The sequence below is a fragment of the Xiphophorus couchianus genome, chromosome 22 (genome assembly GCF_001444195.1).
Source record: "Xiphophorus couchianus chromosome 22, X_couchianus-1.0, whole genome shotgun sequence".
Taxonomy (NCBI): Eukaryota; Metazoa; Chordata; class Actinopteri; order Cyprinodontiformes; family Poeciliidae; genus Xiphophorus; species Xiphophorus couchianus.
This window is the reverse complement of record NC_040249.1, coordinates 7,131,394-7,150,760: the sequence shown is the minus strand read 5'-3', so window position 1 is coordinate 7,150,760 and position 19,367 is coordinate 7,131,394. Positions and strand designations below refer to the sequence as shown.

At 36.3% G+C, this 19,367-nt stretch overlaps 1 protein-coding gene across 1 annotated transcript in view; it reads right to left on the bottom strand.

Annotated features, from left to right (window-relative positions):
* Window positions 1-870: 870 nt before the first annotated feature.
* ryr2b (ryanodine receptor 2b (cardiac)) overlaps window positions 871-19,367 on the bottom strand; it is a 79,949-nt gene continuing 61,452 nt past the window's right edge. The window contains exons 90-104 of the mRNA XM_028006664.1: window positions 19,151-19,218; window positions 17,403-17,547; window positions 17,189-17,275; window positions 16,860-17,069; window positions 15,587-15,717; window positions 15,415-15,457; window positions 12,661-12,797; window positions 11,623-11,701; window positions 11,173-11,319; window positions 10,913-11,047; window positions 9,176-9,332; window positions 8,855-8,919; window positions 7,139-7,239; window positions 5,091-5,142; window positions 871-3,089 (exon numbers count right to left, since the gene is read on the bottom strand). Of these exons, the coding sequence (XP_027862465.1) occupies window positions 2,994-3,089; window positions 5,091-5,142; window positions 7,139-7,239; window positions 8,855-8,919; window positions 9,176-9,332; window positions 10,913-11,047; window positions 11,173-11,319; window positions 11,623-11,701; window positions 12,661-12,797; window positions 15,415-15,457; window positions 15,587-15,717; window positions 16,860-17,069; window positions 17,189-17,275; window positions 17,403-17,547; window positions 19,151-19,218 (1,653 nt within the window). The 3' untranslated portion in view covers window positions 871-2,993. The remainder of the gene's footprint in view (window positions 3,090-5,090; window positions 5,143-7,138; window positions 7,240-8,854; window positions 8,920-9,175; window positions 9,333-10,912; window positions 11,048-11,172; window positions 11,320-11,622; window positions 11,702-12,660; window positions 12,798-15,414; window positions 15,458-15,586; window positions 15,718-16,859; window positions 17,070-17,188; window positions 17,276-17,402; window positions 17,548-19,150; window positions 19,219-19,367) is intronic.

Genomic DNA, 19,367 nt, shown 5'->3' with positions numbered 1-19,367 from the left:
AACTCCTTTACATAAGCATGTAATAGAGTGGATTTTTCTTTATGTTGCACTTTAATTTCTATGTATTTTTGTTATCCTGCTCTTATATTAGCAGAAAACACACAAAAAACAGACTGTCCTGCATGAAAAGGTGAAGCATTTGGGGCTTTGTGTTTGCTTTGCATATCCCAGTGAACATAAAAATTGAGCGTGCACCATGCAATTCAAGATAACTCTCTTGACACGCCTCTCTGAAAGTATACCAGTAGATATAAATAGGCCCACCATGTGGGAAGCCTTGGCATTATTCAACTGCAGAAAGAAAAGAAAAGAAAAGATCAGGAAGGAGATAGAAGACGACGTCTGGCAGGAACCAAAGGACATCCATCTTGTCCACAGTATCGTTTGATCCACCAAATGTGGCAATTAAGTTTTGAACACTCGGTATATTTTATTTGGGTTTGTTTCGGGAGACGTGAGGTCCCCTGCTTCAAAAGCAGACGTCTGGGAAAATCAATTTGGTGGTAGGCTACTTCCAAAACTGTGTCCTGTTTCACCAGGGGAACTGAAAAAAGGGGTCTGATTTCTGTGGGTTCGATGTTATGACGGCATGATTGATTTTTATGTTCATAAGAACAGGCTAAATTTCAGTCTATGGTAAGCTTGTGATTAGAGGTTGCCTCCTATTCCTCACTCTCCAGTCTAAAGGTTGATTAGGCCGTAAATCAATTCTGTAGACTGTGTAGAATGCCCTGGTAGCTTTTGTCTTCACAAGTGAATCGGCATGAATTATTTGAAAACTAGTGGGGGGTTTTATTTAGTTTGAGTTCATTAGTTTGTTTTGAACCTAATTTACAAAAAAAAAGAAAAAACAGGAGCAAAACTTATCAGACATGCAAAACAAATTGAAAAGGAGTGTGAGAAAGTAAGACCTTTGCATTTCCATCATACTTTAGATTTTGTCACTTCCATAAATTATTTACATGCCAAATAAGACAGAAACATGACCATCCTGTATTTACAATTTAAGTATGTAAGTAAGGACATTCAATTTTAAGTCATGTTTGAATCACATCTGACAGAAAACATCCAGAGATTACCAGATTATCAGGGATTTCCCCGGTAAGCCGATGACTTCATTTATATTTTACTGACATTTTAGATTTGTTTCTAGAGAGACATCAAGATCTTAAACTGAATAAGTATTTTTAATTTGAGGGTCAATGTCATTGTCTTCAAAAGGGGTTTCCAGTGTTAATATTTGTAAATCAGTTCTTAAAGCAATCAGGGTTTTCTGATCAATTCCTCCCAGTAATTCCCACAGACATGGTTTCTGACCACATAGATCTTTCACGTCTTTAAGATCTTTGTACATCGATGAACAGTTTGACTCTTTATATAATCAAATCTGCTAATGACACTGAAAGGTAATAAGTCCAGTCACATTATCTGTCTAAGCTGCCAGGATAGTGCACAAAAAACACAGGCAAAACCAATACAAGCTTTTTACCAAAAGCCATTTCCATTCCTATAACATTCATGGACTTACAGTCCATAAATGTTATAGTCCAACCCTCGGTTTCTCTCCACTGACTCCCAAACACTATGCAACAGCCCACATCCTTTACACCATTTATTTTTAGCTTACTTTTTATATAGTATCATATTTATTGCTCTTTTTTAGATGTTTTCCCTGAAACTGGAGTTTTGAATCTCATTGTACATGTATATAGTGACAATAAAAACATTGTATTCTACAGAGAAAAAAACCCATTCTACAGAATGTCTTCATAAAACACTGTAGATAAAAACAGGTAAATTACAACTTTTTCTTACATCTCCTATTTGAAAATTTACTCTAAACAATCTTAGATGGGTCTATTTTGATTTTTAGATGTGAAGGTGAAAACTCATTTGTGTTATTACTGCAGTCCCAAGTGGATTACAAAGGGTTCTGGTTGTAAATTATGTAGCTGAAAATAAATTTTAAAAAAAGCTTATTTTTTTCTCAGCTCATTTCCTGGTCAATCTTTGAATGATTGTTGCAGGTATACACTTAAAAGCATCAGATATCAGTATGCATAGTATTGTAGGCTCAGTGTTTGACACTTGCATAATGAGGACAGAGTTTGTGGGTGGCCCTCCTGCAGCTGTCATCCTGCTGTTGAACTCGATGTGCTTCAGCTATTTAACAAAACCTGTAAGACTATTTTAGTCAATGGGTTACACCCATGAAATCCACAAATCTTGTTTTGTTTTTTTCTGGTCATTAGAGAAATCCATCCAACTCATCATTAAGGCTGATAATCTATTTCGACAACAGAGCTTTGAGCTGAGCCAGGAGACATCTGACAGCAACCGACAATGTAGCTGGTAATAAGATGGGAAAATAGGTGAATCTGAGGGATGAAGAGAGCGCAGGAGGGAAAAGGCAGGAAGGATTAGAAGTGATCACAGGAGGAGCGGAGCGATCGTGAAGAGACAGGAGAGGGACTTTCACAACAGCATAGGTTAAAAACAGTAAAAGCCAGAAGGGACATTGTTTATCTGTGGGTACCCCACAGAGGGAATGGTTATCAAACCGTGAGACAAAACAATTTATTCAGAAAACAAGAGATGTTTTAAGCCAGAAATGATTGCCCTGGCCATGAATTTGGAATGCCAGTCTCGACTGTGTGAAATAACGAGTCCAGTCACATCACTCTGAACACATCTGGGGACATAAACATCTGAAATGAGTAGGTTCTGACCCACAAGACTCGCCAAACAAAAATCACATTATTTTAGATCAGAACATAAACAAGCGGTTGTCATTCTTTTGATTCCGAGTCATTTATTCAATGTCAGATCAGAGTTCAGTCTGTTTGGGGAAAAATAAATCACTCCAAAAACTAATATCAGATTAACATAAACAGGCAAATTTAAGGTAATTTACTGAGTCAAAAGGCAACAAGCAATGTGGCTCCCTTGCAATAACACTATGTTGGGAGGCTTTTGACCTCTTGGATGTTCTGTCAGCCGAGTTGATCCTCATACTGCTTACGGAAACAGTCTCCCACAGGAAAGAATTCCCAGCAACGCTCCTGGTACATTTTCCACACGTAGGATTCCTGAAAAGTCAACACAGTCGTCACTTATCACAAAGCTCCATCTCTGTGATACAAGTTCACTGGATCAAGAACACATTCAGATCAAGAAGAGTTTACACAGTGTACAAAACGAATGGAACTGTGATTTTCCTTCTTTATGTTGAGTGAAGAAACATTTATAAGAACATATATACAATTTTAGAGCTCATAAAAACACAACATATTTTGAAATGACCGAGGTGATTGCAGCTGCAGTTTGTGAGCATGATGTTTGGATGCGAGAAGAGGCTTATGTTGGAGTGGTTTTTACTTTTTATTTCTTCTGTCTACAAGTTAAATCTATAACCGCTCTCTGAAAACGATGCTGATACATGTTTAGTTAAGATAATCATCTTCAACTACAGCTCTTTTTTTTCCCTCCGTGCCTGAGGCAAATGAAAGGGAAAGTGTTTGACTGCGGCTTCCATCTAATTCTATATTAGTATTTCAACTTTCTTTTCATCTATCAATCGTAGCATCAGTCCAAAGTGAGCGTTTAATATTGTGAAGAAACTATCTCACTGATGGTGTTTAGGTAGCATGGCAGGATAAATTCTTGCTAGTTTCATAGCTGCAGTTCAGTTAAACAATATAATATGTAGGAAAAAAAGTGACGCACACAACCACTGAATGAGACACAGGAAGAAAGAAGTTTTTTTCTGGCAACAAAGTTGTTGGAAGGACTGTGCTGATATACTCAAATCAGAGTAACAACGCAGGTCAAAAATAGAGCAGAAATTACATTCATCTCAATGCTGACAGGATTTTGCTGATTACAGTTAAAAGTTACAGTTCATAACAGAAGCAGTCATTTGCCACTAGAGTGCTTTTAAATCCCTCTATCGGGTGTCGGTATGCTATGTTTTCAAGCTGCTGCTTAGACATTTCCCTTGATTTCCGTCTTTGTACTGGATAAATCACCATATATATCTTTAGTTTATGAACTCAAGTTTAATCTGGAGACTTTGCTATCACTACTTGTGACTAGAGTGAACATTTTTTATACAATGAGGTCTAAAATCAGCATTTCTAATGAAATATCAGCACCATCATAAATCCATGCTCTTTTAAGATATTTTAAAATATATTTCTTGATTCACAATGTGCTAGACACCTGAACACAATCGGAAAGCAAAAGTTACACAAATGATAATGCATGCCCTTTAAATATACCACCAGAGAAGATTAAACCCCTGAATGAAAAAAAATAAAATCTAGAAATAAGTGTCAACCTTCATTTCGATTTGGAAATATCACCCAAATGTTAAACTGTTTCACAAAGCTAAAAAAAAAAAAGATTTTTTTTGATTGATTGCACAGCAGCATATTGGAGACACTCTGTGCCAAAATCTAAATTATAAAGTGAGAAAAAAAAGAGGAATGATTTAATACTCATTGCCTGAGAAGACTAGAAAGTTCTTATCTCTTCTGATGCGCAATCGTTTCATAGATAAAGACACAACCAGTGACAGAAATATTAAAGCTCATTACAAGGAAGTGGAAGAAAAATGAAGCATGCTTTGTTGCTCCGTGCAACAGGCCATTTACATGCTACAAAAACAAGAAAATGCATCTTCGGTAAAATAATAACAGGCTTAAAACCCAATGTGCCCCCTTTGCAGTAGAAATTTAATGCAAAATGATATCAGTCAGAAGAAAAAGAAGCTGTAAATTATGGGGAACTTGCCCGGCATGGAATGGATCATCACCATTAACTGTGCACACCTAGGGTGATACAGTGGCTTTAGAGAGATTGCATGAATGCAAATTCATCCTTACTCGAAAAGGTTACACTACAGATTGTCATTATCGTAGCAAATGCTGGAATTAATAGGTTACCGAGACATGGGGGCGGAGTGTTGGTGATGAATAAATTAAAAGAGACGTGATCTTTCACTGACAGTTAAACTGCCTGGGGGCCTATAAAGTGGCCACCTAATTCCATCTTCGGTTGCACTATAAAACAGGAAATAATTATCATACCTGTCCCGTGTGTTCAGTTTCATCCTTGTTAATAAGATACATCAGGAAAAATCTGCAAGGGCACAAATGATGGGAAAAGTGTTACAGTGTTTTAAAATTTTATGCAGAGAAGAAGATATTTGTGTAGAAATATATCTTGTAGGACTGTGCTGATTATGAATATAATTTGAATCCATTTTCAAGAACAAAATATAACTGGAAGGGTAAATATTTGTATTAATGCTTGCAAATATTAACTTAGTGACTTTGTTAGTGCATCTAGCAATGTTGAAAACAATGGATCATTCAGTTTATCCAAGTTGTATTTTTTTTTCCACGTGGGACAAAATGTCACAGGAAGAACTGCCATATATGTATAATGATGAGCAGGAAAAGTCAGTCAGTCAACAGTTGCAACAGCATTTCAGGGATTCCACCATAATTGGACTCAGGTAGCTCTGGGCAGTGGCAATTGGTGAAGAAGCAACTTTGCAACATGCAAAATAACCCTAGCCTCTCCCCAATCTGGGGCAGAGGCACGTTTTCCCCACTTTTTTTGTTTGTAGAATGCAAACATGTTTTAACCGGGACGTTCCTGAATTTACCAGAAGACAAATGTATTTAGAGATACTATTTTAAGGTTTAAAGGTTTTAACTACAACTGTGAAAACATTTTTTAAAATATTTGGTGACTAAGTCCCTAACTAAACTCTATTCTAAACACCCAGTTTTTGTATAGTGTGTGTGTGACTATGTCATACGACAATAAATGTAAAGAAAAAGAATAAAATAGCTGCTGCAGCTCTGACTGTCTGTCCTGTACAGCTATTTGGAAGACATAAACTCTGAAAAGCTAATGATGCATGAGAACAACGTTTTCTGTAGGTTTTGTCCCCATATGCCTGATCCCACAATGAAATAGTGCTTAAATAAACTGCTCAGCATAAAAACATTTTTTTATTTTAAGTTTATTCGATGGGGACAGGCACACATCGACATAGACAAACTGAACAAAACAGCAGTCCCATGTTTGCGTCATAGTGCAGTAGCAACAGCTAATTCGCCGCAGAAGGAAGACAAAGTTTTCTCGTGTTGAGGCTGTCCTGCAAAAGTTCTTGTTGGGACAAAATACAGTTTGCTTTTTACAGAAAATAATAGTGCCTTGAGGGTTATTGGAAAATAAGTTGGAAACAATCACAATACTAATCTAGATTTTCCTCTCTGCAATTTAGGTTTAATGGGCAACTTTCAATTTGAAAGTAGATTTGAGACTTCCAGTTATTGTGTCATTTTTGTCTGCTTTGAAGAAATGACTTGTAATGTAGCTGTGAGCTATGTCAGAAAACAAAAGGAAGTAGAATCTGCTTTATTGAATAAGCTCAATGTCAGAGCTTGTCTCAGAGATATAGAGCATTAAAAATTTAGACCTAATGTCTTATAAACCAAGTAGAAGTCAATTATATATTTCTTCCACATGCAGCACCTCTGCACATTACTGAAACTAGCTCTTTATCTCCACACATTTTCTTACTATGCTGTATTATGATATATTTAAATGTAGGATTTTTTCATTAATCCTGGTTTAATATATGTATATTCATTATAAGCTGCTACATTTTTATGACAATGCTGTCCGTTTTAGCATGTCTCATTTTCATTAAGTGTAGTGTAGTTCTGCACTGCATTTTTGATATAGTATCTGAAATATAGTGATTTAAATTTTAAAAAAAACTATTGGATTTATGTTGACTATACTTGTAATCATTCATGTTCTTAATCAGCAGGTCCAGATCGATCCATTAGAAAATTTAAATACAGAAAAGCGCTAAAAACGTTAAGACAAGATTCAATTACAACAAAAAGGCAACCTTTAAAATGACATGAGTAATAAATAAAACAATGTCAATTTTTATTTCCTGTTTTGTTCAACTAATTGTTGTACTCACAATTTAGTCAACTAAACCGTGTGATTTTTGACCAGAACTTTAAATGCTCTGTATTTGATTTATACATTTTTGGATTTAGAGGATTGCAAGCCTACATGCTGCAGTAGCCAGCGGAAAACTCACAGATAGTTGGCCAAGTTGTGCTCCTGCAGTGTGTGAGTCTCAAAGCCGTGAGGAATCTTGTCAAAGTACTCGCTTCCTATTCCACATATGAAACATTTGGTCTGCAGAGGGAAGAAGTAAGAACTCATGACTCATTCAACACATAAAAAAGAGAATAAAATAAAGAACATCAAAAAAAAAAATCTTACATCTAAGCCCTAAGACCAGAGACATTGTGCTCTGTGACAAAAAATGCTGGATTTAGTTTTCTAGCAATAACCATTTAATGTTGTAATTTACTCTTCCTGTCCCCACAGAGGATTTTTTTGGCTGAAACATGCTGACAGAAAAACAACAATGGTAAAATGTTTGTTTTGGGGCTTAATGCAATATGTGTGTTGGGTCACTCATACTAACAACAAATAATTATGCGAGGCTGAAAGTAGCAGCTGAACCACATTTATTATTACTGAGTGCTGCAAAAATGTAGCAACTGGGAAAAAGGTGTAAAATCATAATTGCCAAAGAGACTGAGAACTGGAACTACATGACAAAACAAATTCATTATTTATGCCATAAAAACCTTGACAACATTGAGCCATATGTTAACATAATTTAGTCATACTTGTAACATTTCAAAGCCTCTGCTTGGTTTTGTTCGCTTCAGCAGTCCAGAAAACATTTTTCTGCTGCTTGAATTCCTCTTGAATTGTTTTTTTGGTGCGCTGAACCATGCCCCTCCACCATTTCTCCTTCATTTTTGTTTTCTTTGTGAATACTGCAATGCATATGATGACTGGAGTGAGACCACCGAGCATCAGTGGCCAGAACTGTTCAATGACATAAAACAATTCTTTATGCTTGGTTTTTCAGTACATATCTTCAACCTTTTCCTGGGTGTAGTAATCAAAGCTGCGTTTGGTGACTTGCTTCTCGTTTTTGTTGGACCGTTTCCACCACAAACCGTAGCTGCTGTTGCTGAGAGTCGGCCTGCCTCTCCCTTTCAACTATGCTGGTCTTCTTTGCAGCATCTAGCCGAGGATGGCTGTCTAGTGGCAATTTAGTCCAAAGACTCCATTAGAATACTTTTTGCATGCAAATGTTAGCTCAACAACTGCAAGTAATGAGATTTTGTAGACTGAACTTGACAATAGATGAAAACATTGTTACCAGAATGCTCAGGCCTTTTTATGTTTAAATAGAAATGTTCACAGGGGATTTAAGACAAGTATGAGTGCAGTGGAACCTGGAAGAACCACAGAATGATAGAAATGAAGGACAGGCAGATAGACGAATTGTTAAATGAATGGATGTGTACGCTATCGGATGGATGGATGAACTGATGGACTTTTTAGACAAAGAGCTATTATATTTTTCTTTTTACATTTATTCCAAAACCTGGATTTCAAACATCAAGTTTCACACTTTCCAGAATGCACAGCAGCTATGCTGATATATTTAGAACCGTCAGTGCAACTTGTAATTTTATTTATAAACATTTGAGCACAGTGTCAGCTCTAACTTCAACAGAACTTATCAAATGAAGCTGATGTCAAAGGTCATGTCAGGCGATAAGACGGATCAGCCGAATGTTGATGTCATACTTTAAGACATCCGAGGACTGTGTGGTTAAAAGAGCATCTGTCTTTAATAATTCATAACCTCAACAAGATTGACTTAGGTTTTTGCTTAGTGTAGATATTAAAATTATATCTTGATATTTTTATCGACCTTTACCTCCATGTCCTCCTTCACCTGCTCCTGCTGGTCTCGAAGCTCACCAAAGGCATCAATTATTAAGCCTAAGAAAGGGACAAAACTGTGTAACTGTGCACTGAAAACTGTCATTTCATGTGAATAACACCTGGCACTGAGGGATGCAGAGATACACGGCCGACTTTTCAATCCCACATGAAAAATTCATGACACGATTCACGCTAAAATTGTTTGAATAAAAGCTATTTCTATGAGTCTCAGGCATGCTGCGGCTAACAACCTGCAGACTGCAGCGGTTTGTTTGCACACATGCGGGAACGATATTTCCGACGTGGGACTCACCCTGGATAATGGCGAGCAGGATGACAATGACAAAAAAGAAAAACGTAATATCAAAGACGATCCGTTCGACTTCGAACTCGTCTCCAGCAGGATCCTCGATCTCGTCACCAATCCCGCCACCTGCTCGCACTCCCACATACATGTGGAACATGTAACACTAAGAAGAAAATAAAAGAAAAGCACATTGTCGGTTATGGTATGGTTTGCATACTATTCAAGGAATGTACACTTTTTTTGTCAAATATTACCACCAATTGTGTTTTTTTTTTTTTATTGAGCTTTTTACTCCATTCTTGAAAGTGGTGTGATGTAACAAGAGGTTATTTTCAGCAAAGATCACACTGCATGGTGAAAATTCATGCTGGTAAGGACAATGATACATCGAAGGCACTTTCATGTCTGCCTCCATGCTGGCTGCTTTGTGAAAACAGGCAGGATTCTTGCAAAAATTCAAAATGTGAACTCAAAGAAGAGTTCACGTGTTGAATTGACAGTATAATTGGAAGAATTAACCTTTCACGTTGTCCAGAAAGGTCTCTTATGTGTTCAAGTCCAAATCATCAAAAAGATTTGTAGCGAAACTTTAAAAAAAAAAAAAATTAACTTGTGCAAAATCCTCACAGCCTTAAAAATGTTGTGGCATTCATCTGTTTTAGTTGCAAAATGATTTCAGATTACTGTTATTAAAGCGCAAGACAAACAGAGACACAGTGGATGTGGCTGATGATTCAGTGTAATATCCCCTGCCTGCCATAATAGCAGGGTTCATTCAAATGCTATCGCTAGCCATCCGCCTGCATATGTGACTGACAGTGGAGTTCACATTAGAATAGATCAGGCGTTTGGGTGTTAACGTCGTCAGCGGGCAAACAAAGAGGAAATCTAAGGCCTTCAGACTGATTTTTTTCCCCCATATGTCTATCATATTTTGGAGGCACGAGCACAAAAGGTTTGTTTTTTGCTTCAGAAATGGAGATCACTGTCAGCCGACGCCTTTGGTTTCCTCAAACTAGGACTTAAGTCAGGGGCCATTGCTGGAAGAGGTTTTGATAATACATGTGCATTTCAATACAGTAGGATCTATTCATCCATCCATCCATATTCTAACACACTTATCCTTGGCAGGCTGGTGAAGGGGCTGGTGCCCGCCTCCAGCAGTCAACGCGAGAGGCGGGGTCAATAAGATCTGCTAAAAAATTCAGTTATTTAATTGATTCAATACAGAGTGCCTTATCTAAAGTGTTTTTTTTTTTATTATTGCTAATTTTGATGACAAAGTCTGGAAGCTAAGAAAACTCACAATTCAAGTTTATAAAAAATGATTATGCAAGACCAATAAAAAAGGATTCTTAATTTTAAAAAAAATTCACCTTACCGGCTAAAATAAGTAGTCACCCTATGGATGATTTAACTTTTTATTTCTTGTACAAATAAGTCATGATCAACAAAATTTAGCTTTTTTTTTTACATATAAATCTGAACTTATAAAACCCATTTCAAGTCACACTGATCACTCTAAGCACTTTTGCACCACAGCCACATTCACAAACGCATACACATTTATGCACCAATATTCAGATAGACTGACATGTGAGAGGAAGCTGAAATTAAAACTACAATCTTCTGATTCCAATATGACTGCTTTACCCACTAAGGCACAGTCACCCCCTTTAAGCAATAGCTACCAAAATTAGCAGAAATAATGAATTAATATGAATTGCGTGTGTAGAAACTCACAGTAAGCATATCATTGCACTTCATTTCTTCAGTTTCCTTGCCACGGCTGTGGTTGTAAAACTTTCTGAAGAAATTGAAGGCTATGACGGTGTAGAGATACACCACGACCGCCAACAGACCCACAGTCAGCACCAGCTGAGAAGCCAAACATATTTGCAAGGGGAGAGAGCGATAGGGACAGATTATGTCATCTTGAAAATGCTCCAAATTAAGTGCTACACTTTGAAGGAATACATCACATCCTTGAAACACACACACACCTGTTTTCCATTGTGTGTGACGGAGGAGAGGATGGTACGGAGTGTCTTAAAGCCCATGGCGATGTCCAAAAGGTGGGCAGCAAAGAAGAAGTTGTTATAATGACCCAAAACTGACATGGTCATGTACCACGCCAAGTACAAGAAGGACTAAAGCACACAAACACACACACATATAAGTTGACATAAAAACATCAACTATTAGATTACAAGAACAGGAAGACAAATATGTTTTAGATAAGTGGGATGACAGGATATTGCCATCACATTTGAAACATGTATCAGACTAAATCTTGATTTAATCATCAAATATTAAACACTTTTACACATAACGTTGAGTCATTGCTTATTATCAGGTTGCATAAATATAACAAAGTGACACATTTATCATTGTTGAGAATGCAAAAACAAATCCAGTGACAGCCACAAGTCATCTGATACAACCAAACTTACGTTGTCAGTGAACACCACTCCTAGCTTCCAGACCTGGTACTTTGCGTCAAGGGAGTTAAATCTGGAACAAACAGCAGTACTGCAACAATACATGAAAAACACAAGTAACAAGGAAATGAAGTCAAAATGTCCAGGGCTAAAATCATCCCCTTTGAGCTACATTGTGTCCTTTATGAGAGTGTTTGCTATGCGTCAACTTCTCAGAATGTCCTGTTCTTCCTCAAGTTCAAGATAATGCTTTAGGATCTCCTGTTGTTGGGCTACGCATTATGCAATGTGCAGACATCCTCACAGGTATGTTTTTTTTTTCTTTTTGGAAACAGTCATTACTAAAAACATGAGTACTGGCAGCAAGTGGTTTAGAAGTGGAGCTGTCACCCCATACAGGATCATCAGAGCTCGATGCAGCTGTCCAGGGTTTGATTCCCGTCTCTGGGACTTTGCTGCATGTCTTATCACCTTTTCTTTCTACCCGTTTCCTGCCTGATGTGCTGCAAATAAAAACCACTAGTGGAAGAAAAACAAATTAAGAGTAAAACAAATGTGCTAAAAATATTCATTGGTCTGAAATGGTAATTGATGTTGCTGAACAGCACACAAAGGAGCTGAATAAAAGCGTAAAGAAGACCAAAGTGCTCATACATAATAAAATAAGGCCATTTAGTGCTACAGAGGAATGTACAGCAGAAAGGGCAGTATTGATTTCATTATTTGGATAATGTTTTTTTTTTTATATCAATACCATGCATCTGGATGCTAGCTCATTGTGCAAACATTATTGCAAGCTAGCAAACCACATTCTTTTTTTAATTTTTCATTTAGGACAAATGTGAATATGCAATCCTGACATATGATTTCTGATTAGATGGAAAAGTCTGTGCTTTGCTCTTCAGTATGTGAAAACCTCTATTGTTTCGCCTGCAACCATAAACGCTACAAAATGAATGCTAGGCCAGATGACTGCAGTTTGATCTGTATCTTTCTTAGAGGACAGAACTGCAAAGACCTGGACATTTTTAATATTTTCTCTCTACTCACAGGACACTCCAGGCACTGTCTCTTCTGAGCCTCTTCTGTTCTTTTCTCTTGGTGCTGAAGTCTAAAGCAGCTTGGTCCAGACCTAACAGTTCACTGATCTTCTTACGGCCATAAAAGTCTCCATACTTATCCATCACCTGACAAGAAGGGGAAAAAACGGCAGGTTCAAACAATAGCTTCTTTAGTGTATCTTGGTTTGAGAACGGCATGACAAGAGACAGTGGAGGATAATTAGCCACATTGTCTCCACTGTCTGAATCATAATGAGATTCAGCAGCTTAGTTCTGCCGACAAGTTGATGGTGCCGCTTCTGCAGAAGCGATGAGCGAACACAAAAGGTTTTAGACATCCGACCTGAAAATGCATGAAGATGGTACAGCTGAGTAAAATACATGTATTTGTGGTGTTACAGTACAGAGCTTGCAAAATTATTTATACCCCTCAAGCTTTATTTTTCTTTGTATTTTGTCATCATGCTACAACAAAATCTTATGTCTTTCATTCAAGTTAAAGAGAGTAAATTGTGAAGTAACATGATGCATAGTTTTCAGACTTTTGGATTAATAAAAAGATGATCCTATTCAGATCAATTTACTCTGATACCATTAAATACAACTGAGTCCACATGTTATCATCAGAAGTACCCTAATTAGTGAATAGAGCTGTTCTCTGAAGGCCTCAGGGTTTGTCGAGGAACATTAGCAAGCAAACAGCATCAGGAAGACTTGCTGCTGTAATTACAGCAACTGAAGCTGCAACAAAGCACGGACTCATGATGGCTGAATACAAATATCTTCCATAATTGTAAGATTTTTATTCATAAATAATTTTAAAAGCCAATTTTTTAACCACATCACAAAAACATACCATTTAGTTTTGGTTTATTACATAAAATCGATATAAAATACATTATAAAATAAAAAAGAAATACAGGAAAATCTTTAATAAGTGCAAAAGCCTTTACAAAGCAATTTTCTTTTTTGTTATCAAACATGATTATTATGTATATATCCAGAAACAATTTTCTTACTTTTACCTGCAGACAGATGCATAGATTTTTATTGAGCGGTTCCAGCTATATGGAACTGGAAACGTCTTAAATAAAAAATGCAAAGTGAAGCCAGACAAAGTTCAACTTAGACGTGTTACTTCACACCAAAATCCAAAATGTAGAACAATATTAATTAAAAGCAGAGATCAATCGTTAAAAAATGAGATAAGATATTAAGATATCTAATTTATACAGGGCTCTTACAGTGTTGCAGCAGAAGGTATAAATGTGGGAATGGGAGATAATTTATGTCCGAACTGTTAAAGATGGAGGCAAAAATCCAAATAGCTTTAACATCAATTTAATTAAAAATTTACTTCCAAGTACTATTTTCAGAGGAGATGATTTGCCAACTATTTGCCTCAACTCCATGGAATACTGGCTGTTTGTATAATGAAAAAATGTTGCATTAAAACAAATTACGCCTTACAGGATTACGGCTTCAGGCCTCGTTAACCTGCTCCGGAGTCCCTCCGCAGTCAGCTGCCTTTTGTCTAAATTTACACCATCAAGAAATTCCATAGCGTAATTCTGAGCAATAAATGCAAAACTGTATTGCTGTGAAATACGGGGGGATTTACTTGGCAGCATTTAGACTGATTTTAGAAAATATCTTATACGTAATCTCGTCAAAACTGTGTTTAACAGCGGTACAAAACCACATTCAGGAATTATAAATCAGTGTAAAGTAGATGTCAAAGGCCATATTTTTGTAACTCAGAAAAGAAAGTTGTTGTTTTTTTCCTGGCAGTATTGTATGGATATTCTGCAAACCATGTTTTACAAATGCATAACCACGAATTTAGTGCAAGAAGTACAGTTAATATAAAAACGCTTTTTCTCACACTGACATGAAATCAGGCCAAACATTTCTTACTTTAGGTCATTTAGGATCATTAAAATTCTTTCCATTTTCTAAACCAAATTCTTCAGATTGATAAGTTTCATACATTTCTTTAATGTAAAAGCTTCTTTGTCCCACTCCTGCTTGCAGGGCTGCCGTACCTGAGTCAGGTACGGAGTCAGGTAAATGCCAATATTTGGTTTCAATTGAATAGGTCTGACTTACAGTTGCAGATATAATTTAAAATCTTTATTCGGCTTTTAAAAGGTTGTGATCAATGATCTTTAAAAAAAAGACTAGGATTGCTGAGCATCCATTATTGAAAATAACAAAGCATATTTTTTTTATTTTATTATGTGTTACATGGCGAACTTTTAAAGAATTTAGGTATGGTCAAAGATGGCTGCCACTTTGGGATATCAAAAACATATTTGGGATTTTACAGGTTATAGCAGATTGCTTTCTGATTTATTTCAAGAGATCCAATTTTCTGTTTTCCTACATTAAATTACACAGGATTAAACATATATTTATGAAGTCAGTTTATGAGACAAAAGAGCAAAAAAATACTTTTATAGAAAAAGCTGAAAACAGTTGAACAGCTCTCTCTACAGCACAAGTAGTAATCTAAAACGGGAAGTTCAAAGTATTCAACTGTCTCTGAAGATGATAAAATGATATGTATTTGACAGTGGAATAATTACAGCTGCCATTAAATCTTTCATCACAGATCAGTTGATGCCTTAATGCACCGTCACTGAGTGAAATCTGCATATAATTACACACATGCTAGGACACTTTTAGATTAAAATTCTAATTTGATTGTCAGTACCGAAGGAATCCACTTGGAAGATCTTACCTTCCTTTTCACAAATTTATCCCAATAATTACTGGGAAACGATCTGAAAAGAAACAGAAATAGTTTTGCCATATCAAGATGTTGCATGATGAATTCTTGATTCTAAATATATATTTTTATTAGACAATATCAGATTTTAATCTGCCATTATTAAATAAAGACATGAACTTGCAGTGTATTGATGAGCAGGCGGTCCCATTGCCCTTTAATGTCTTCCTCAGGAGGCTGCTGCGTCACATACAGTCCATCAAACTCCAGTCTTCTGGCCACCTCCTTTTCACGTTTGAAGATCACCAACGGCACCTTTCAATCAAATCAACTGGTTTGAGTTTGTTTGAAATACTCACATTTTAGTCTGTATGAAACAGATTTTCTGCAAATTAATAAAAACTACAAATAATATAAAGATGAAACAAACTAAGGCAGGTTTCTTTGTACAATACAGGAGAAAAAAGAAGGAATAAATATTCTTGGAGGACAAATAGCTACAGGTCTTACATTCTCAAATAAATAAATATTAATTTGCTATACTGACGCTTGGATATTGGGTCATTCCACTTTGAACTATTTTCTCATGCTATCTTTTTTTATATGCTGCCATAAGCAAATAAAATCTATATTTTTTAATTATATTTGCACTTCCTAGTTTTATAAGTATTGGATCACCTCATTGGTGGAATTTAGGTGGGTGTTTTACTTCTATGGCTGCTGCATAAAATTCAGCACCTAGGCATGCAGGCTGGTTCTAGAAAAGCTTGTTAAAAAATGAGTCACACTCAGAATATCTGGGATTTCCAGCATGATATTGTGAGAAGAGGTGACCTGTGCAGCAAGTTGTGAAATATCCTCCTTGCTAAAAATAAAGTCAACAAAGTTTGATTTACTGATTCTAAATCCAACTGTGAGATCTATTTTACAGAGTAGAGTTTTTTTTTCAAGAGTTTGGCTTAATAAGTCCAACCCTATAGAGCACCATTGAGATGAATTAGAATAGAGAAAATGAGCCAAGCTGTCGAGTCGCCATAAAAAGTATTTTTTTTAAAAAGGAACAGACATCATTAAAGGTCATATTTGTGCAAAAGCAAACCAAATACATTTTGCAGAATAGTTGTGGTGTTGCATTTATTGCCATTGTAAAACATGTAGATAAAACATCAGCAACTTTGTCATCAGTTCTCAAATGAAATCAATTTTCAGGAGATAACAGTAAAATAATACTTCTGATTTTATATTTTTATTTGTGAACAGAAAGAAAGTCGTGCTGGTTTTATTTTTCACACAAGATCTGGCATTTTTCCTCCATGACGGAACGCTTCAATCTCGACTCGGTCTACAATTTTAAAATGCACCAAATGTCCACTTGTATATGCCGAAAGGAAGATGCCTTTAAAAAGTTAAAACAGTTCATTATGCAGCAGCAGGAGAACATTATTGAATAGGTATACCTTCAGGCAGTAGTAACCAATAATGCAGCAGAATGAGATGATTGTGTGTGCGATGGAAAGGAAATGGAGGCACAGCTCCATGTAACCACTGCTTTCTTCAAGCACAAAATAAACTCTGCCATTGCTGGTGTTTGTCATAGCAGAGAGCAGTTCTTTTCCATATGCCGATGTAGTCACCTGTTCTTCTTTGGATGCAGGCAAAAATGCTACCTGGAAAATTAAATTATAAAAATAAATGAAAATCATCCACAGTTATGTCATGTCCTGTAAAATTATCTATGACATGCAATATCTGAGAAAGAAATAGCCTCCCATAGGGTTTCCCTCACCTTATAGAACAGAAGGATGAAGTTGATTGCAAAAGCAACAAACAATGCCAGCAGACGCATGTTATAAAAATTTCTTGCAAAGTAGTTCTAGAGGAAAAGGACAGGAAAAAGGACTGATGTATTCTGCCTTAATATACGTTTGCTGTTCTTGAGAAACTGTACTGAATGTTGATAGCTAAATTTGTAAGTATGTGTTGCTGTACTTGCACATTACCAGAAGTCTCTTGCTATGTGAGCTTATCGTCTCCCAGACAGCAGAATGTTGTCTCTGTGGTTCCTTTGACATATTAGAGCCTTTCTTGGCTCCGTGTTTTTTCTCTTCTTTTGCATTCCTACGATCCTTTTCAGTTTTCTTCCATCTGAAAACATTCCAAACATAAAAGACACGTCCAAAACTAATTATTTTATTAGTTTTCTTTTTTTTCATTATGGAATTAGGATAGGAAGAAAAAAGGGATTTCCACCAGGCATTTATTTTTCTTTTATGAGGTAATGTGCCATCACTTTTAGCCTAATTCTGCACATTTTGCAAGCTCTTCAAGCATTATTACTAACCTGCTTGAGGACTTATTACTTCAAGGCAGGTACAATGTGATGAATTTTTAAAACGGCATATTGATTCTTCAGGCTAAAAGAAGCATGTATTTATTCGCATTTAACCTATGCACTTTACCACATTATTGGGATTTCACAGAAGTAGTACCGTTACATAAATAAAAAATGTTACGTTTTTTGTGTTATGTCCCAAATCAAGAGACCAACATTTTTTTGCAAATTCTTCTTGAGAAATAGCTTAAGCTCAGTCAGAAAAGAGGGAGAGTATCTCTGAACCACATCTGGAAAGTCTCGCAACGGATTCTTAATTGGATTCAGGATTGGACGTTGATTGGGACGTCCTACCTCATGAAGAGATCCAAACTGTTATTTATAGTTTGTTAGGTGTGAGCAGACTATGAGAGTCTCCTTAGTTATTTTGTCATTTCACTTCTTTTAGTTGTTCTTTTTAAATAGAAATAGGTGCTACTTGAAGATATAGAGACAGTGTTTGCCTTTGTGAAAATGATTAGAGAGAATAACATGAAGCTTTTCACCTTCTTATCAATTGTTATCTTATGTTTCAAAATAATGTGGTTGTCACATTGTTAGAGCAGAAAAGAGAAACAAAGCTTTGAATGAAGGAGTCAAGGATATTATTTTCTCACCTTTTAAACAGACTTCAGAAAATAGTTGGCAGATTATCTGTTGCCTAACAATGCTACAGTAGATACAGTAGCTGCTGTGCAACTTTGTAAGGGTGTTGCAACTGTAATTCTATTCACTTTATTTATATAGCACCAATTCACAACAAATGTCGTCTCAAGGTACTTTAGAAAACTGGTATGCTAAAAAGATGAAGTAGTCTGTCTGTTGTCTGTATGGAGAAATGTAAATATTTCCCTTGTGCAAATGTAGTTTATACAAGGAAAACAGACTTCAAGTATTAATAGATTTTAAGTTTTTTTTTATATATTCTAGTAAATAACCAGTTGACCAGTTAACCCTCCTGCTGTCTTAAGGGATGAGGTCATTTAGACACCACAAGATTTTTACTCTGTGTGCCATCTGGCGGGGTCACACTCACCCTGTGTGCACTTTTACAAGGTTTTTTTGTCTGTGGTTTCGGGAATTGACGGTGTGACGACCCCCCAACTTCCTCGCTGTCTGACCATGATAATTGTTGCGCTCCTCCTCAGTGTCATGCTAAGACTGCGGGAGAGTTAAACACCTACTGTATATGATTTCATCACTTAGCTGCTCCGAAAATTTGTGTCACTGAGTAATTTAAAGAAATTCAGTAAAGAAGCCTTTCACATAAAATCCCCCCAAAATATCTCAACGTTTGAGCATAAAAATGTGTAATAAGCTTCTGTAATTACTATTTCTGAAAGACAATATTTTTTGACAGAGAGGAGGGATACTCACTCTTTTTCCTGCAAGTTCTCCATTTTCTCATCTTCTGTTTTCTCTTTGTCCAAGTGGTCTGTAAACTGCTGTCAGGGAAATTTATATCTGAATAAAACATTTATCCTAATTACCAAAATCCCAAAGAGGAAAGAGTAATTAGGCTAAAAACATTTTCAGAAAACCAAAGTGATCCTGCGAGAGCTCAATAAGCATGACAATGAGCAAATAATTCCTA